Source organism: Chaetodon trifascialis, chromosome 3, assembly GCF_039877785.1.
Source record: "Chaetodon trifascialis isolate fChaTrf1 chromosome 3, fChaTrf1.hap1, whole genome shotgun sequence".
In the NCBI taxonomy this organism is placed as follows: Eukaryota; Metazoa; Chordata; class Actinopteri; order Chaetodontiformes; family Chaetodontidae; genus Chaetodon; species Chaetodon trifascialis.
Genome location: NC_092058.1, coordinates 6,957,197 through 6,976,597, shown reverse-complemented (window position 1 = coordinate 6,976,597; position 19,401 = coordinate 6,957,197). Strand labels below are relative to the sequence as shown.

The 19,401-nt window shown below is 43.1% G+C and overlaps 2 protein-coding genes across 2 annotated transcripts in view; one reads left to right on the top strand and one right to left on the bottom strand.

The window, feature by feature from the left end:
• The window catches only part of LOC139328428 (olfactory receptor class A-like protein 1), a 108,385-nt gene that overhangs the window by 40,795 nt on the left and 48,189 nt on the right, over positions 1–19,401 (top strand). The window lies entirely within an intron of this gene.
• LOC139328412 (plexin-A2-like) overlaps positions 1–19,401 on the bottom strand; it is a 75,947-nt gene that overhangs the window by 45,964 nt on the left and 10,582 nt on the right. The window contains exons 2-3 of the mRNA XM_070958222.1: positions 17,317–18,661; positions 14,967–15,149 (exon numbers count right to left, since the gene is read on the bottom strand). Coding sequence (XP_070814323.1) covers positions 14,967–15,149; positions 17,317–18,540 — 1,407 coding nt within the window. The 5' untranslated portion in view covers positions 18,541–18,661. The remainder of the gene's footprint in view (positions 1–14,966; positions 15,150–17,316; positions 18,662–19,401) is intronic.

Sequence of the window (19,401 nt, the reverse complement as noted above, 5' to 3'; positions counted from 1 at the left end):
CACTTGCCGGTGATATTATGTAGCAGTTACCCTCTCTGCCTCTGTTTAAGTAAAACTTTGCAACATTTTTGTGAAATATTGCTGCACTGAAAGTTGACTAGCTAGTTGAAAAGATTGGTAACTATTAGCTATTTAGCCTAGCTTAGCGACATGAAGACTTGAAAGTGCTAGCCTCACCAACACTAAGAATACACCCTCCAACATTTCCATAAGTGCCATGTTTTGTCAAAATGTATCTTGTTAGCTAACAGGTTTGCCAGAAAATGCTTAGCATCTAGGTTTTGGCCCTGGAAACAGCTGTTTAGGCTACCTAGCCTACAGTATGTCCAATGTAAAGGCTAACATCATAAACCACAATGTCTCATGTTTTATTTATGCATATCAAAAGAATATGAGAGCTTTTAGGTTGTTGGAAACATCTTAATTAACACTTTGCCAAGTTAAGATAAATTGTTTCTTTTTGCTTTCATTCTTTGTTTCCTTTTAAAAACCCAAAATAATTTACAATTTGGTTTTCACTTAACATTTAGCTAATATAACCACTGTGTTTGGTTTTATTACGTCTCTGCATTAGTAGGGTATTAGCTCTGATGTGGACCACAAGCTTACACAATAAACTGGAAGTTTACAATAGAGTTACATGTAATTTATTCCTTTTTTGCACTGCCACCCTCTTGACTTGTGGTAGTGAGCTGTGGCTTAGGAATCTCTTCATTATCCATTCATGCCACCAAGAAAAGCTACATTCATTGTAAAGGTGAGATTTAGAAGAGGACAGAGAAAAAAGGAAAGATGGATCAGCTGATGGATTCAGTAGTCCAATTGGCCGGTGTGGCTCTGACCTAAATCCACCCCTGAGGTTATACCCATGACGCAGAAGAGTTTTGAAATGGCGCTCAGTGAGCTCAGCCTTCATTTGACTTTGGAATGACTTTCAGGCAGCAATCTTTTGGGGCTCATTAAATGCAAGCATGGAGAACAGATGCCCACTGGTGAAGGGTTTTCGATTCTCCTCTCCCACCTCTGCCTTCAAACAAAATGTGCTGTTGCAGTGAAGCAAACAAATAAGCAGGTCTGTCTTTGTAATAAGTGGCTTACTGATGTTGGAGCTGTCCAAAGGCGGCCCTGTGTGGATGCGAAACTGTTTGTTAAGATGTAAAGCGGCGGGTGAGCTGAAAAACCCTTTATTATTGCTGATATAAACTACCTGTTAGTTGTATTCAATAATAAAAGTGTTTTAATTTCTCATTTACTCACCACAAAGACAAACCTCACTGTTTGTATTGCATAATTGCCCAATGTGATTTGTCTGCCAAAAAACTAGATTGTGCTCCTTCAGTTTTTTATTTCACAAAAATACCTTTACTTACACTCATAAAACCCATCTTTGACTGTTGGTGTGGGAATGATGTGAATTGCATCATACAGTAATCATAACTTGACACCTGAAGTCAGAATTGTGAAATAATATAGGAAAGTCTGAATAAAGCATGATAGCTAGAGAGACAAAACATGCTCATTATCTATGGAAACCCAGGTTGAAGCCCTATTTAAATTCCAAGGAGACTGGATCATTAACCACGTGATGCAATTACAGTAAAGCTGAATTAATTTCTCAATCATAATAATTGAATTAAATGCGAGATAATGAGGAATTGGAGCAGAGAATTGTGGAAGTGTTGCGAAACGTCTGCGGTGCAATTATGCCAGTCTTCCCTGCATGCGTCATGACGTGCGGACTGAGGCGACCTCGCCACCCAAATCACATTTGAGTAAAGAAGATTTTGAATGCGTGCCAGGTCTGGCTCGCACACGTGGTGGCAGAGCCTCGGCAGTCTCTCAATGGGGACAGTCAATCAATATGAACTGATTACATGATTGGATCCCCTGGGCACCAAAACTTCATCAATCAATCACGCCTCCACCTTCCAGGCAGCTGTGCCTCTCCAACCGTCAGCTCCGCCAGCCAAGAATGAAGAAGGGAGGGAGCAAATATGTGCAAATGTGTGTGTGTTAGCTTATGTGGGTGGGAGGGTACATACTGGGGGGTACAGAGAGGGTGGGACGGCATCTTGCTCATGCAAAAACACAAAAGTAACAAGCACAATAGTGACGTGATTGTCTGCTGATTCCAGATCATAAGAGGACGCAGTTTGTCTCTCACAGGTCATTACCTCGACACTGCGCACAATCCTATCCTTTGAGGAGTTATTTTACGACAGATTTATCTTGGAGCTAAGCTTCTTTCTCTCTCGCTCATTGTCTGCTTTCTTTCTCGTGCCCTGTGTTCTCTTGCTCCTACTCTTCCTCCTCCTTATCCTATTCCTCCTCTCCCGTACCACAATCCCACACAGTAATGGAGCCAGTTTACATTATTTTTTTTCCCACACTCTTCATTTCCTAAATAGCATGGATAGAAACCAGAGCATGTGGTTAAACCATGTTAGAAAAACACCCAAACAATTGTCCTTGAGAGGGACCGATACTGAGCCATGTCTGTGTTTAGTCGGGTATGATGAAGCTGAGTGAGGACCAGGGGTGCAGGAATGAGCTCAGACAAACACTGACCCATCGTGACTGATCCGCGGTGTTTGATTTCAGCGGATTTAAAAGTGGTTTTATCATTTAAAACAGGGCTGACCAGGCAGGAGACCTCTGGGAATACAACAGGTCCTCAATCTCTCCTTAAGCCCCACAGCTCCATAATGAGAGTAAGGCGGGTTTAATTGGTTTTATAATGAGCTTGCTTGCAGGAAGTGACACACAAAGTTGCACACACGCATGCACATGCTCACCTACGTACACAGGCATGCAAACAAAGACAAAGCTATGCACTTGCATACAAACACACTTACACAAGCCACACTCACTCTTTTGTTGATTTCTGTCATTAAATTTGTAGTTGTAAATAGTTTGCATAATCACTTGCTTAATCAATACACTGGCATGGATTATGGCATATTACACACACATATCCAGTATGCAGCAATCCATATACAATACAATATAATAAACTTTAACTGTAACTAACAGGACAAAGATCTCAAATCTAAGTTGACTGTAGTTTGTTGACCTCATTAATTACATTAGCCATGTCCTTTGTTTGGCAGGGGAATTATATAGTGTTGCCCTGAAGGGAGCATCTCACACTGGTTTGCCATTAATGATTGACAGGGCCTACCTGTGTATAGCTTATAAAACCATTAATATTACTTATTATTATTGTACATATTGTGCCTATTGCAGATCGTTAAGTGACTGGACTGATCAGGGGTCAGCTACAAAAGCTCAGTACACCTTCTGTATGATTGTGCAGCATGTGTTAAAATCACTTTTGCGGCGGGTTTAACAAGACACGGAGAATGACGACTTATTTCATTCTCATTTCAGGGTCCCTTCAGCTGCCGTTGACCCTGTGAATCATCGGATTTCAATCCACCTCGAATGGCTCATGGTTGCGTTTGCACTCAGTAGAGAAATATATATCAAAAAAATTACCCGCCCGAGATGCATACATGAAGTGTAAATGGGGTCTTAGACGGGATATTGCTTTAAGGTCAGAGTCAAGGAATACATGTTTTCCACAAACCACAAAAAAAGCCTTTTAAAATTCAAGCAGACTCCCCTTGTGTGGTCTATGTCATGTAACAGAAGAGCTGAGCTGATTTGCCATTAATACCACATGTTGGTATGACCTCAGTGAGTTTCTCATTTTAGTCTCTCTTCCCAGCATCTCACAACTGACAAGGGTATATATATATATATATAACCCATGAATAATATTTAAGCCAATAAAAGCAATATCCTTTCTGCTGCTGAAATTCCCTTGCAGAACCTGCTATGGATATAAACAACACAGCTTAGCATTGCTTCCACAAACAGATACGTAACCTGAGCCCATGTGCTCTTAACGAAAACAGCCTCCCTTTCCTGGTTTGCATCTTAAATGCTCCGCTGCACTCTCATCCTGTGAGAGCCAAAGAAAACAAAAAACCCCCGGACTTCTAAGATGTCACTTGGCTTGAGTCGGGTTGGCTCCGTTGTAAAGCAGCCAGACCTTGCATGAGCAATACACTCACCCAAATGTCTCCCCCGTGAGTATTTGCATATGGGGTTGATTTTGAGTTTCATTTCAGCCGATGATTTTATTCATGCTGAGAGGAAGTCCACACATCAATGTCCCTGAACCCCTGATTTTCCCCTGTAGATTAGGAAACCTTGTAAGGCAGATGATTACTGTGTTTATATGGTAATGGCCATCCAATCTTAAAAAACTGTGTCCATATGTGGCCAGCCGGTCTGTGCCCTCCGATTTCACCCAGCTAACCTAAACATATGGATGATGACCCAGGAGGCATGGAACACTCTGTTCAACCAATCATTTCCAATCTGCCACTCTGACAAGGTTTCATCTGTCCCTGAAGACGGGTCCGTCCGACTTGAACTAAACAGGAGGTTGGTTCACTTTCCATTCAACAACATTCTACAACAAACTTGTCTTATTCAGTGGAAATCAGTGAGTACTTCTGCATGCAAACATCTGATTAACAGTAAAAATATTGTCTTTCATGTAAAACCACCAAAAGTAAAGAAGTCGCAACCAGAAAGCCACACATAAATCTTCCATTACAATGGAAAAGGGGCACAGAATGAAAATACACGCAAGACTAGCCCTAAAGTAGATGTACACAGATTTTGGCACAGGCTTGACTTAATATTGTGGCACAGGGCATGCAGGGACATAAGGTCCAGACAACTGGCCACCTTTAAGGTTGAGCGGCTGTGCATATGGTCCGATTGAGGATGACAGCCGAGGAGAGCGGGCATTGATTAGCCTGTATATCCATCACGGCTCTGTGAATGCTAATGAGACGTAGCTCAGGATAGAGCTGAGCTGCAGCGGCTCATGAAACTGAAGCGCGTTGGGGGGGGGGGGGGGGGGTCACCGAGCTGGAGATGTGTATTACAGGACAGGACTAATCATTCAGCCATCACATTAACTACAGTCACAAAGAGAGGTGTATTGATCACAGCCACTAGAGCCGCTGTATGCTGGCAAGTGCCCATACCTTAACGCGATTACCAACTGGGTCGGAAGAGAGGTCATAGCATGTGTGTGTGTGTGTGTGTGTGTGTGTGTGTGTGTGTGTGTGTGTGTGTGTGTGTGTGTGTGTGTGTGTGTGTGTGTGTGTGGGTGTGTGTGTGTGTGTGTGTGTGTTTTTGAGGGTTATTGTTAAAAGCCTTCCAGTTGCAGCAGCCAAATTTTCAGTTCACCCTAACCTTCAGCTGCATGGCAAGCTTCCAAGTCTTCATACCATAATTTCTACAAGTTGACCACAGTCTCCCCTCAGTCTCTGCATGTTCACTTCTTTTCTCTCTCCTTGAGGACATGGTTTCCTGTTCTCTGTTTCCTGTCCTCCTCCGTACGCCTCCCTGTCCCTCCAATCATTCCCATTGTTTGTCAGGTTCCCATGGCCCACCAACAAAAGCAGTGGGAGGGGGACAGTGGAACAATTCATGGCACCCGTATGGTCTTCATTTTCCTGACCGCAATGCAGTCACGGTCCTCTTGTGTGTTTCCATTTATGTGACGGAGCAGGAGAAAGAAAAGAATCAGAGGGAAGAGAGGACAAAGAGAGACGGAGTGGCTAAATAAAACTGTAGTCAGGAAAAGCAAAAGAGCGGACACCTTTCTGTTTTATCACGAAACTGCCTCTCTTAATACCACCGACTATTTCAGCTACCCTGAGACATCTAATGGCGTTCCGCTCTGAAGACTTCTACCCTCAGGTCCAGCTCCCTTCTTGCAGTTATGAAAATCCTTTCAATTTGGCGTCAAACACACCTATGCTGCACGTGCCCCTCCCCCTCCTGTGAAACTCCATTCTAATGATTTCAATCACTAAATCTCCCCATCCTGTCCCCCTTAGAAACCGTGACTTTGAAAAGTCCAAGTCGTTTAACCGTGCACTGGAGAATTTCTCCACCGGTCAGCTCTCAATAAGCCATAATGAATCCACTATTTGCACAAGAGAGTATTTGACTGAGGCTGTATTTGCCGTGAGCTTAACATTTTCAACCATTTCTAGGGAAATGCTGCAGGGTAGCATTGGCCATTGAGCTAATGTGCTGGTCCATCTTTATTTTGTTCAACAATGTGTGCATCCTGTAAATTATATTTGCCAGATATTCGCTGAGATAATTCTCCCACAATGGTCGAACAGCAAAGGCACCGGCGGCTTGCTCAAGAGCAGTGCTGAGGCACCTGCAGGGATCAGATTTGTGATGCTTCAGTTACAGGACAGTTTCTCCCCTGTCGAGGCTTTTGTCTACCTAAGGTGAAATCTTCTGGCTCGCATTAAAGGATTTAATCATATATTAAAATATTACTGCCAGTCTTAATACACTCACTCTGTCAAAGAAGTATTCAGTTCCACTCTGCATGCCATTATAGTCCCTCTGAGCATTACTGTGCTCTGCAGAAACATTTGCTCAGAAAATCAATTCCACTCAACACCTGTTATGTGTTTGAGGCTGTCACAGGGTAAGCATAGGTATAAAGTCACTCCACAGTGTGTTTGCTGCTTACTGACTTGCAAAGCTACAGCAGAATAGAGGGAAAAATCTGCTGTCCTTCTTACAAAAAGTGGAATGGAATATGAAACCTGAGGAGATGTGTTTGTAGTCTTTTTGGAGCTGGATAATACAAACTGATCATACTAATCTAAACCATATATAAAGCTAATTCTTTTGTCTGAGGATATCTTGACAGAGCGTCACTGTAGCCGAGGCAGGAATAGAAATTGTTTTGTAGTCACATGCGTTGCACTCTGTCCAATTGTATAATGCGTGACCAGACTCATTTGATCCGCCCAGACAAAAGGGGAATTCATAGTTAAAGGGTTACAGTGTAGCAACAGAGCACATAGCAGCAGCCGCTCACATGCAAATCCCTCAAAATGTCACTACACGCCAGGGCTACATGGCTAAGGAAATACCATATGGAGACTTCAAGAACTGTAATTGGTCAGCTTTGGCTGCTTGTGTTTTCTCCTGCATGTATCTGATACTGGTGGAAATTGCTGATAGTGAAGACAACATGGACAAGTTGATCACAGTGAATGAGAGAATTTAAACACAGCGACTGCATTAGTCTCCTATTCAGCAATTAGAGAAGGCAAACGTTTCCCTGGTTGCTCTAATGCACAAAGTGGATGAAAGACAGTAAACACAGTTACTGCTGGGAGAGTAATTAAAGCATGATATGTACGATATGTACATATCTGTGCTGCGGTGGTGCTATCAAAACCACCTACACCGTGAGTGTGCCTGTGGTTAACCCCTTTCATCATCCGGCTTCATACAAAGAGCTGCTACTCAAACACAACGATGGATATCCTTACTGATTTGAATCAATGGCTGTGAGTCACTCATTGTTTTCTAAGTGATCATCAGTAAGCTATCACGCCACTTCAGTGTCTTTCTGGTTGAAGTTTTTTTTTTCAGTTCAAAGCCTTGCTAAGCTCTGTGTATAAGGTTATATCTCAGCAACCACCTGTCTGCTGCAGAGCTTTTGCACCATGAATGTTTCTCTAGCTTTTGCTGTCTTTTTTTACGCTTTTGTCAGATGGTACCTTATGTTAGCCGAGCTGTAATGTATATTTATTAAAACTACTAAGCTGTCAGTCACCAATTAGAGGAGTCCTAATGCTAAAAGCAAGTCCTCATGTCTAAACGACTGAATAGGCTGATTCCCAGTGACTCACAAAGTGACATGACCTCTGGAAAGTTCCAGCAACTGGTGTACCAGACCTTCGGCATCATGTGGTTAATGTTGTGAAATGGTCACAGATTGCTTAGTTTTAGGCACCAAAACTGCTTGATCAGGTTTAGGAAAAGATCATGTTTGGGTTAAAACGTTAGGTAGGTGACTCAACTCGAGTGCGTTGTGTAATTTAAAGCAAGTCAGTGTGTAAGTACTTTACAAAGGCAACTGGACTTGCTTGAAGACGTTTCACCTCTCATCCAAGAGGCTTCTTCAGTTCCAACTGACTGGTGGGGGGGTTCCAGGCATTTATCCCCTCCTAAATATCTCATTTTCTAAGATATCCAAGTTACAAACTGTTTAAAGGGTTTATTAAAATCACTGGGTTATTAAAAAGAAATAATCAACAAGTCCATCAGTTGTAAACTTTAACCCAGTCACAAACTAAACCTCGGTGCTTCAAAGGATTTGAAGTTTCTCTCAGTATGTGTTCATGTTGATTTAAATGTTGTGTCATCAGGCTCTGCAGGCTGATGTGTGAGCTCAGTCTTTATCGAGCTTGCTCAGATTTGTTTCGGATCATCACATGAGCAGAGCCGCACCACCAAACAAATGCACATTATTGTTGCAATAAATGGTTAAAACCCATGACTGTGCTGACTGAAATGCTAATCTTGCATTCACTGGGTCCCACTAGCATTTAGCTAACAAGTGGAAACTGTGTCATCAGTGCCACTGAAAGTTGCATCTATCTACGCCTCCTGCCTTGAGACTGGAATATATTTAAATAAGGATGGGTAAGAGGTAATGGCTTTTACCTGGATTCACCTCATTAGTGTACGTCATTCAAAAAAAAAAAAAAAACCTTTTGTATTCAGCCCAAAGCTACCAACAGGGCCATATAACTCAGCTAAAATTACCCACATAAGGCAACAAAAGTGTCACAGATGACGATAGAAATGTCCTGTTATATCTGGACTAGGAGTGGCCTAATCGAGAGATGTTGATGGACACTTCCATATGCTGCACGGAGCCTGGGTGGTGAGACTGTTGGTTATCCCCATGACCTTTCACCCCAGTTAGACCCTTCCTGTGGCAGGCTTGACCTTTGCAATGGCCCTGCTGCCGGAGTGATTCGCTGATGGCATTTATTGTCATGCCCCATTTCCACTAAGCCTGTCCATTTGGAGGTGATGGAATAGGATTCGAGAGGTGACCCGCGCTCCTCTGAGGCTCCTGGGAGTCTGAATCATGGCTGCACACTCTGTCAGTGTAATGACCAACTCTGGCCTTAAGACACTCAGCACTTAAAGCCGTAATGATAGATTTCTCACTCGTTTCACCCAAACGTGCTGTTCACCACCTAAACACATGCAAAATGTCCATTTTCACTCTGTGTTGTTCTTGGTCTACCTCCTGTTTCTACCTAAATCTGCCCCTCTCTCCCTTTCTCACTAAAGATCTGCCTTTTTACCTCTGTCTTTATTGTTTGTTCTCTTTGCCATGCTTCTGTCTTTGTCTCTCAGTTTCTCTTTTTCTCTCTTTCTGTGAGACAGTCTTGTCTTTTTCCCCAATGGCTCATCCAATGAAAGAGCTGCAGTGATGCTATCTGTGCTCCCAATCTGGACCCGTGTGTGTGTGTGTGTGTGTGTGTGTGTGTGTGTGTGTGTGTGTGTGTGTGTGTGTGTGTGTGTGTGTGTGTGTGTGTGTGTGTGTGTGTGTGTGTGTGTGTGTGTGTGTGTGTGTGTGTGTGTGTGGTGTCAGACAGATTGCTCTTCATAAGACTGAGGCCCCCAGGCTAATGTCACAACAGTCCTCTCACACATTTCCTCAGTCAGTTGCATGCTGTACGACTGTGCAGTAAACAGAGCCCGCGGTGCTACCGAGTCAATCCAGTTAGATCAGAGAATGAGCCTTATAGGATCTTGATTATAATATATCGTTGCAGTTTGCATTTGAAATGAAACATGAAGGACAATGAGCTACATCAACTTCATGAACCTCTCAGAAAGAGGTCATCTTATGTCTGTGATCCCAGTGTGAAGGATCCTGCAGCGGTGAAGCAAATCATGTGGATGTAACACATCCACAGCGTATTTGTGTTTGGTTGCCTGTCTTATCACGTTAAAGTTGTTGTTCCGTGAGTTTTACGCCGGGATCAGACTACATGAATCTATGATTTTGTCATGGCTGACGAATTGCTAGTATTGAAGAAGAAGAAGAAGAAGCGTACTTTTTATTATCACACACAGAGTTTAGTTGCACACTACACGCCATGCTTCCGTGAAATTATTATTCTCCGCGTTTAACCCATCTTTGGTCCGTCCATCCTCCGTGGCAGACCAGGAGTGGTGGGCTGCCGGCCGATGGCGGCACCCGGGGACCCAACTCTCTGTTGTCACCGTTGGTCAGGTGGTGATCTTCTTGCATGTTTTTAGAGGGGGTTATTTAGGGAGGATACCCTGGGTGAACACAGGGAGAACATGCAAACTCCACACAGAGAGGCCCCTTTCCTCAAGCAGGCACTGAAGGAATAGTGGAGGACATGCCACCAGCATCCACAGCGGGATTCGAACCGGGACCCACTACCCAACCACCCACCCAACCCACTGTGGCTGTTTATGAACAACAATCTGGTGTGTAGTTTGACATGCTAAATATGCTAAATGGCCTGTTGTGCAGCATCTGGGACGGCTCACGACACCCCAACAAAAAGTCTAAAATCCTTTTTTTTTTTTTGTTTGGACCTACCACGACATGTTGCTGCGTTTACCAATCAGCTGGTAACCATGGCGAAGAGGAGGAGGGATGCTGAGGCTGCCCTTGTCAGATGGAACAATGAAACAGACGAAAAGTTTGTTGTCCATACTCCTCTCCATGCCACTCAGGAGCACGTCCACAGCCATCTGCCAGCATCACACACAACACTTCTGCATGTTTGACAGCTGTTTCACCCACCTCCCCGATGTCATCTGAAGTGCACTTGTTCATGAAATAAGACGTGTTGTGATTGGTCTAGTCTTTCCAGTCACCCGACCAAGAAAGGCCAAGAGTTTATGACACTGTGATCATTAGATCCGACACCATGACCATCGTCAAAGGCAAAGATATCGTGTAGTTTGATCCCGGCATCAAGCGCGCCCCAACATTTCATAGTTTGCATTAAGGGATCAACATGCTTTAAACTGTTTGTCAGATTGTCAAACAGTGTCTCAATCCCCCTCCCCTCACACCTTTCTGACATCATTGGGGGATTTTTTTCTGACAGTTTTGTAACTTTATGAAACAGAGAGTCTGACTTGCTTTGTTGACCAAGTGCGTGGAATTCAGTGCAGTCTAGAGCTGAGAGGATTAATCGATTTTAGCTTCTCATATGTGAGGATTTGAGGATTTTCCTTGTCATAGATGATAGTAAGCTGGATATCTTTTGGTTTCAGATAGTTGTTTGTTGATCAAATCCTGTAAAACAAGCATTTGGGGGTACATGTTTTTTCACTATTTTCTGGCATTTTATGGCCAAAACGATTCATCAGTTAATTGAGAAAATAATCAGCAGATTAATCAGTAATGAAAATAATCATTGGTTGCAGGCACGAAGTATTCAGGACTTTAACTTCTTTGCTTTTTAACACGTAAACACGACTTCAACACAATGAATGCCTTTAAGGTGAGTCTCTCTGATATTATGCACCATTATCCCCATTTTATCGTTTTTCTTCCTTCCCCATGACAGCAGGTTTTTCTCGCTCCTCATCAGAGTGTGGCCGTCCAGAGCAGCCATAAACACTTTTGCCTTCAGACGCGGTCAGGCACATCATTTGAACTAGTCCCTTTCAACCACACTGTTGCCTTTACACTTGTCAGTACTCTGCATTCATCCTCAATCCCTTCACTTGATGATGCAAGCACGGCCGAGCAACAGAAAAAGACTCCATCTCTTAACCAGATTAAGTTAAAAGCAGGAGAATCAAACTTGTACTTGGAACACTCAGTGACATAATTTAGATTTGAAATAAGGAATACTAAAGTTAGACTTTAAAGGATAAGGCTGGCAATATTCTATATTTTTCTCACTGTTAACAAATCCAATGAAAAGACCAAAACCAATAATGCTTTAGTCAGTCTCTTAATGCTTTTAGAATTCCCCAGCCTGTCTGGCACTCAGCCTCCTTTGTTCCTGCTGACTTAAATCTTTCAAAGGGAAAATATAAAAACTAAAGCTAAGTCATTTCCTAAAACAGCTGGGCGCTGTAGTTTTTAGCAAACGTTACTCGACTGGGAGTAAAAAGTGCATTTGTTGCGGATTATTTTCAGACGCGGATTTGGTGTGGTGGTGAGTATATAAGGCAGCAGAACGGTGTATGTGGGATGACTCAAAATAAACAACAGTGTGTGTTCATCGTAATGAAGGAGCGTGTCACCCAGCGCAACAGTGTGGCTCAGTGTTGTGTTTTTAATAGTCTTTGGATGGCAATGGAGGCTTGCGCTAAGCTATATCAGGCTTTACCTACACAGGAAATATCAATAGCATAAATTCATTGTTGGTTTTAGTCTTTTCACTGGTTTTTTGACAAAAAGAAAAGTGTATATTATCAACAGATTTATCCCTTAAATAGAGGAACGCTTAGAGTGGACTGAAACCTTGAAACCAGGAAAAAGAAACTGACAAAACATAAAATAGAATTTGAACTGAATAAAGGATAAGAAACCAATTAGACTTTTTAGACAAGTAAATTATTATTGGAAATCACTGTATTTTCTCATCAGGTGATGAAGAGTGAGAAGCTAATGGTCTTTATAAATTAATGAGTACACAGAGATTATGTTTCAGTGAAGTGGTCCTTTAAGTACTTTGCAATGCTAAAAGCTATTCATGCCAAAATCCACCCGGACATTGTTAAACAAGTGGCACTAGAGCTTCATAATGTCCTGTCACTAATACAACTAATACAAAGGAGTTGAAGGAATAGGCATTGAGCAGTCACGGGTGGAAATTTACATCAATTTGTCCTCATCCAGGAGCCTGTTCAAGCACAACATGTAGCATGAAGTCTGCACCTTTGTTCGGCTGCATAATGTCCCACCATAATCACCATTATATATTAAACATAACCACTTCTGCTAATTAGGCCATTAATTGATCAGATTATTGCATTAATTAGTGTTAATGAATTAAAGATCATTAATATACAAATGTACTAAGGCGGTGAGACACACAAACAGTTACAGGTGATCAGTGGTTATTTCTCACAGATAACTGACAAATAGTTTAAGCAGCACAGACGCCAGAATAAAATGTTGGCCTTGTACATTTCTGTAAACCACAGATGCTTTGTATGTCATGCAGATAATATCAGTGTTTATGCAATAGGTATCAAAGTGATGTAGTTCAAAATTACCAGCACATGTATAGGAGCTGAGGAGGGGATGGTGGTGGCGTAAGCGAACTGTGCTTATAGCAACAAAACCAAGTATTTCATGTCAAAACAGGCTCTTTTTCCATCCCTAAGCAAGTGGTTTTTGTGCCTAAATCTAACCAGACCTTAACTCTGGCACTGTCACAACATAAAATTGGAAAAGTTTCTACATGTCTGTGGGTTTGCAGAAATGCCAACATCTATTCTGGTGATTGGGTTGATGTGAGTGATGTAAGACATTAAAGGGACATTGCACTAATTGCGCACATGAAGATCAGTTAACCTACAACACGGCCTGTGAAGACAGATTTGTTAAGAGAAAATAACTCCAACGATGTCACAGTTATGTCATCCAGGATTATCCTGTCTTTGGCTCGGGCCCGTCAGATTCTTACTGCGATACAAACTGTGGACATGTAGGCATTTATGAGACAGTCAAACAAAGAGATGCTCTAAGTTGTATTATGCGAAGTTTCAGTGTTTTTGGACCTAAATTCGAGGATATCGGCCTCTGCTGCATCAATTTTGACTTCTTTTTGCAGTAGGTCTCTCACAGGTCCACAAACTTTATGGAACCACAATATTAAATCACTGGAGTACAATTCTAATTTTCTGCTTTAGGTTTTGTTGTTGATCCCTCAGCATTATCATTTTGTTTTAAACTCAGTGTATTTTTGCTCGTGCTTCATCGGGTCAGGAATTTAGGGGAGTGACTTGAATTTTCATACAAGCTACAAAGAACACTTCTAATGATGTTTTGAAGAGTGAAAAATTCATGTCAAGTACACAAAGATCCCATAATTTAGCATAACCCGACTGTCAGACTGAATTGCCATCTTTCATTATGTTCAAGGGAAGGTGGGCTATTTAGCAGTAGCATTTGAAAGGAGCAATTAACAGAGCTGCTCTATCGGTGACTTGAAGCTTGAGGTCAATGGAACTTGTACACCAACATCAGTCTCATCCACACATTTTATGCAATTTTAAATGAAATGTATCTCGTAGTAATTTCATTAATGTAGCTAGCTAAACCTTATAATAACATGCTTCTCCCTTTTAATCCTGCTAGCTAAGATATGATTGGTTGATTGTTTGGCTAACCAATGGGAACAACATCGGGCCTGTCTGGGCAGGGGGGCATTCACAACTGCAGGAGCCATCAGCTACTCCGAAATGGTGCTGGCCTCGTGGTTTTGTTGGTCAACTAGCCGACTACTCTGTGAAATCCCTAGTGAGCAGTGACTCTGAGGTCTGGGATCAGTATATGTTTTGCATTATATTAAAAAACTTGAACAGGAAGATAGCTGAAGAAATCACCGCTGTGTTTTGAGTAGATAAATTAAGTTGTTTGTCATCAAGAGGGTCTGGCTGCAACTCTTGAGAATTGCAGCAGTTCACTGTTAAGTAGGTAGACAATCCCGGAGTATCTGAGTTCAGAGTGAAAGACGGCAGATTAAGCTTGTCTTCCGCCACAGAGTCTGTCAGAGGAAGACAAAGCTCATAATGTAAAGCAGTCACCCTCTAATCAGAAGGTTAGTGGTTTGATTCCTGGCTCCTACATGTCAAAGTGTCTTTGGGAAAGATGCTGATCTACAGCTCATTGTGGGAGTGTGTGTGAACGGTTCTTACTCCTGATGAGCCGGTGACACCTTGCATGGTAGCCTGTGTCACCAGTGTATGAATGTGTGAATGGGTGAAAGCTGACTTGTGTATTCTTTGAGTGGTCGGTAAGACTAGAAAAGCGCAATATACGTGCAGTCCATTTAGTGTGTTACTGCTCTCACCTTCTTCAGCCGTCCACTCCTGGTCCCCAGGAAGACCACACTGTGTCCATTGTAGACATAGGAGGTGACAGAGGTCAGCCTCTCCCTGTTCTCGGTGTACACTGTCTGACCCGACACCAGCTGAGAACCCCCCAGGGGCTGGTTTATATCCAGGCCACAGAAGTGATCATCGATGGGAACAGGCTGCATGGAGAGAGGGAGGGATGGGGAGATGGGGTTGGGGGTGGAGATGAAGAACGCATTAAGAGCGTGAAAGCAGAGGGGTGTTTTTGGAAAAGATGAGGAGAAGAAAATGGGATAGGAGGTTTGGGAGGGAGGGATACAAAAGGGGAGAGAGTGAAGGGAAGGAGGAGTGAGGATGACAGTTATAAGGAGGGGAGGTAGAGGTAACGAGAGAGAGGGAAGAGCGTAAGTGGGACCCAGAAAAATGACTGAGATCACTGTAGACACATACGAATATGAGAGGAGAACTCAAACTGACTTCTGGTAAGCATAACATGCATTAAGTGCACAATTTCCAGGGTTAAAAATGGTTACTTCAAAAGGGTTTGGCCTTCTGCGTTTATCAACAAGCCTTGGAGCGGGCAAATTTGCAGAGCAGACTAATTGCCGATGGCAAACACGAGAAACGCTGTGTATTTTGTGCCTGTTTCTGTGATTTTTAGATCGCTTGATCTGACATCACACAAACACACAGCACAAGAGATGTCAGGTTTTGATTAGGCATCAAAGAGAGCATCATGCTAAGCAGTCTTGTTACATCTACTAACATGGACCTCAAACCTTTGCTAATTGCCTGTCACTCAGTGTATAATTCAACCTTTGTAGGGCAGCTAATTTCTTACTTCACATCCCCTACTTCTTATGCACATATTAGTCCTTACTGTGCTTTTTCTTTCATCAAGCAACATGCCTGAGCTTTAGTGAATGTGATCGGTACATTTCATATCACACCCAACTCTACTCTTAATGAGCAACTTTTTTTCGGGTTAGTATGTGAGCATTCGGCTCTTCTCTTTTGAACCGAAATATTGTCCGATTATGTGAATATTTGTCATTTGAATAATTGTTGCATTTCTTAGTCTGAAATTGTGCATGAATGTTTAATGTCATAACTTTTTAACTACTTCGAAAGAAGCGTCAGAAAATATTGGACCAGAGGACTAATCTTACTGACTGTGGTGATGCTCTGAATTTTGCTCTAGCACTGCCATGGGGTTGACATTTTGGATTTTTAGTTGAGTTTAGTTTAGTTGCTGAATTGCAATTACCGCCAAATAGCCTCACAACTGACAACAGATCAACCTCAGCTGTACTTTATGTGTAGGGCAAATGATCAGATGTTAGCATGCTAACACCACAAGCTAAGATGGTGAACATAGTAGACATTGTACCTGCTATATATCATGTTAGCATTTACATTTTGAGTGTATTAGCGCCACAAAATCAGCATTTAGTTTAAAGCAGCAACTTCACTAAGGATAGCCTCACATAGCGTGGCTCTAGACTCTTTTGTCTTGTTACGTAATTTTCTTAACATGAGCACATCTAAAAAAAATCTTGACATAAAACAGAATATATACGATATCAGTATCGTTCTCTAAAAAGCTCTATCGATGCATCTCTGGACACACGTGGCACATACTGTTGATCTTTCACTGAGTAATTAATCGTGTAATCAAAGCAGCTCAGTATCAAGTGATGTCTTAACAAAGCTGAACCATTGCATTTCATTTACAGTCCATTTTAGATCTAAAGCCCTTTGGTTAACTGCACAGTGAGAGTTAATTATTGTATTATTATGTGTCTCCGTCCTCCCTCAGTTGCTTTATGAATAACATTACATCTTATTTGTTTGATGGCATGGTACAATCAAAGTACATGTTGGGAACCACCAGAGCAATGGATGTGATGAATATCATTGTTTTCACGGTTGCTTTCAACTTGTTTCCATGAAAGCCTCTCATTATGTAGAATTATAGCTTTCACAAAGGCGCAGACTTGGACATTAACAAGAAAGCCCTTTTCTCAAGATCAAGAACAGGTCTCAGAGGGTTCAAATACTGCTGACAGCGACAAGAAGAAGGAAGGATATAGGGAGAGGGAGAGAAAGGGAGGAGAGGAAGAAGGCGGGAGTCAGTGCCCAATCTCCTCCAGCTCTTCTGCTCTCGTGGGATCCTGAACACCTGAATGGTGTCTTCAGCACAGCTCTCACATATTTAGGCTGCAACTTCTATTAAATCTATATCAGTGCTGCTTACCACCATGTGGGTTTCATAAAGGGTCTAAATGTGTGTGTGTCTAAATCAAATGGATCAACAGGGCCGTCCTCTTTCTACAGTCCACCTACCGCCTTGGTGCACTGCACATCCTTTCCCAGCAGCCAGTGCAGCTCCAGGTTTCCCTCTCCCTGGTAGCAGGACTGCAGCCGCTCCTTGATGCGTGTGTTGATCTCTTGAATGGTGAAGACGCAGAGAGCAGAGTGGTCCGGAGGGTCGTGGCACTGCTTCTGGCCCTTGGAGAACACGGCAAAGAGCACGTCCTCCTGGGCGCTGATGTTGAGCGACTTTGCCAGAACCCTGCCCGCTTTGGACAGGTAGGCCGCTTGCAGCAGACGGTACTCCTCGCCTCTGTGTACACACCCCACAGGAAGTGACACGTATGAGTGGAACTTCTTGTCACCTTTGCAGAGGCGGATGATGCGAGAGGTGTAAAACAGGTCGCCGGGAGAGCTGCCGGCGGGCATCCCGTTCTCAGGCGTCTCTGGCTGGACGGTCATGAAGTAGACGAAGTTGCCGCTTGCGAAGCCGTAGATGTAGTAGATGTCAAAGTGTGGAACAAGAGCCAACGTGTCTGATGGGATTTTAATGAGCGAGGAAACAAAGTCAGTGTGAAGCTCGTAGTCCAGCATGGCAGAGGACTCTGGGTCACGAGGCAGCTTGCGACTGGAGATAGTTGGGAAGTAGTCCTGTTTGCCACCGACGGCCGTGCCGATGTACAGAGTCGCATCCTGACCCTGTGAGGGAACAACAACCCCGTACATCGTGCCTGTCTGGTTGTCACTGGACAGGTAGTGTTCTTTCTTGTGCGTGGGCTCCACGAGGATGAACAGGTCATCCAGCCTCATCAGCTTGCAGACACCCTGGTAGAGACTGCCGCAGGCCAGCAGCCGGTTGTGAGAGTAGTCGATGAGCAACAGTTTGTTAACATTGTCAGTGGAGGCAAGTGGCTCAGAACAGGGCTGGACAATCAGTGGAGGATAACATGCTTTGTTGTCGTACTCTGGCCCCGTATCGTGGGACACCAGGAGGGTCAGATTAGCAGACAATTTGTAGATTCGGTTGACAGCTCCGACGTACAGAGTCCCAGTAGACTGATGCACAGTCAGGTGGTTCAGCGACCACTCTCTCCTCTCTGATTGGAAGGTGTTCAGAGTCTGTCCAACAGTCGTCTTTTCATTCACAGAGATTAGAGTCAATAGCCACAGTGCCAGGGGCCATGACATGACCTTAAGAGGACCATGACCTTTAGTGAGGCCGCAGTAAGTCCATCCTTTATCCAGGCACGTTCCCATCCCCACGGGGCTCCGAGAAATACCAAGCTCAGACAAAACACTTGGGGTTGTGTGTCAGCAAGGAGCAGGATTGCACTGAAAAAGATGAGCTGAAGTGCAGTCTTGTGATCTTCACATATTTCTGAAAGAGAAAAGAGAGATATTTGTTTTAAACTCAAAAGATCCTTGATTCTTTCAAGGGTGAAAAACTGCTTTCACTGTATCATTAAACACTCCATCTACAACCCTAGAAATATATGTGCTTGTTTTCCTTCTATCACTGCTTAGTCAGACACATGAGACATCAAAGAAACAAGTAATCATTTGTTCAAACTGTCTTCCCATATTTACTAGCCCAAGAGATGGTCCAATATTCCCCCCGTCAACAGGGGGGCTCATTGTTTTTGCCTCTTTGTAAGAGAGAACTAACTGTGGCCTATTACTTGAACAAAGCGGTGACACACTGTGGCTGTGCCTTCCCTCTGTTTGGGTGGCTAATTAAATGATCCAAATGTATTAATTATGTGCCCATATTTTGGGCTCCCTGTTTTCCTTTCTCCCCTCCGCTTCGTTCCTTTAAATGGTTGAATCCAGGAGGAATTAATCACTCTCCACTGCGGCCGACATTCCTAAATTAATCAGGCTTTTTCCAGGGATGGCAGGGAGTCATTAGAGATTCAGAGCCAGGCAGCATCAACTCTCACACTTTCCTGTTTAATTTCATTAGCATATTTTATGTAGATGTTTCCAGGGACAAACAACTCTCATACACATGATGGACTGTAGGATGGACGAGTTAGACGCATGACAAAGGATGTTTGATGTGTTTTTTCTCCCTTGTCATCACTATTGTGTGATGTATGTTGCAGTTTGATGCCTGCT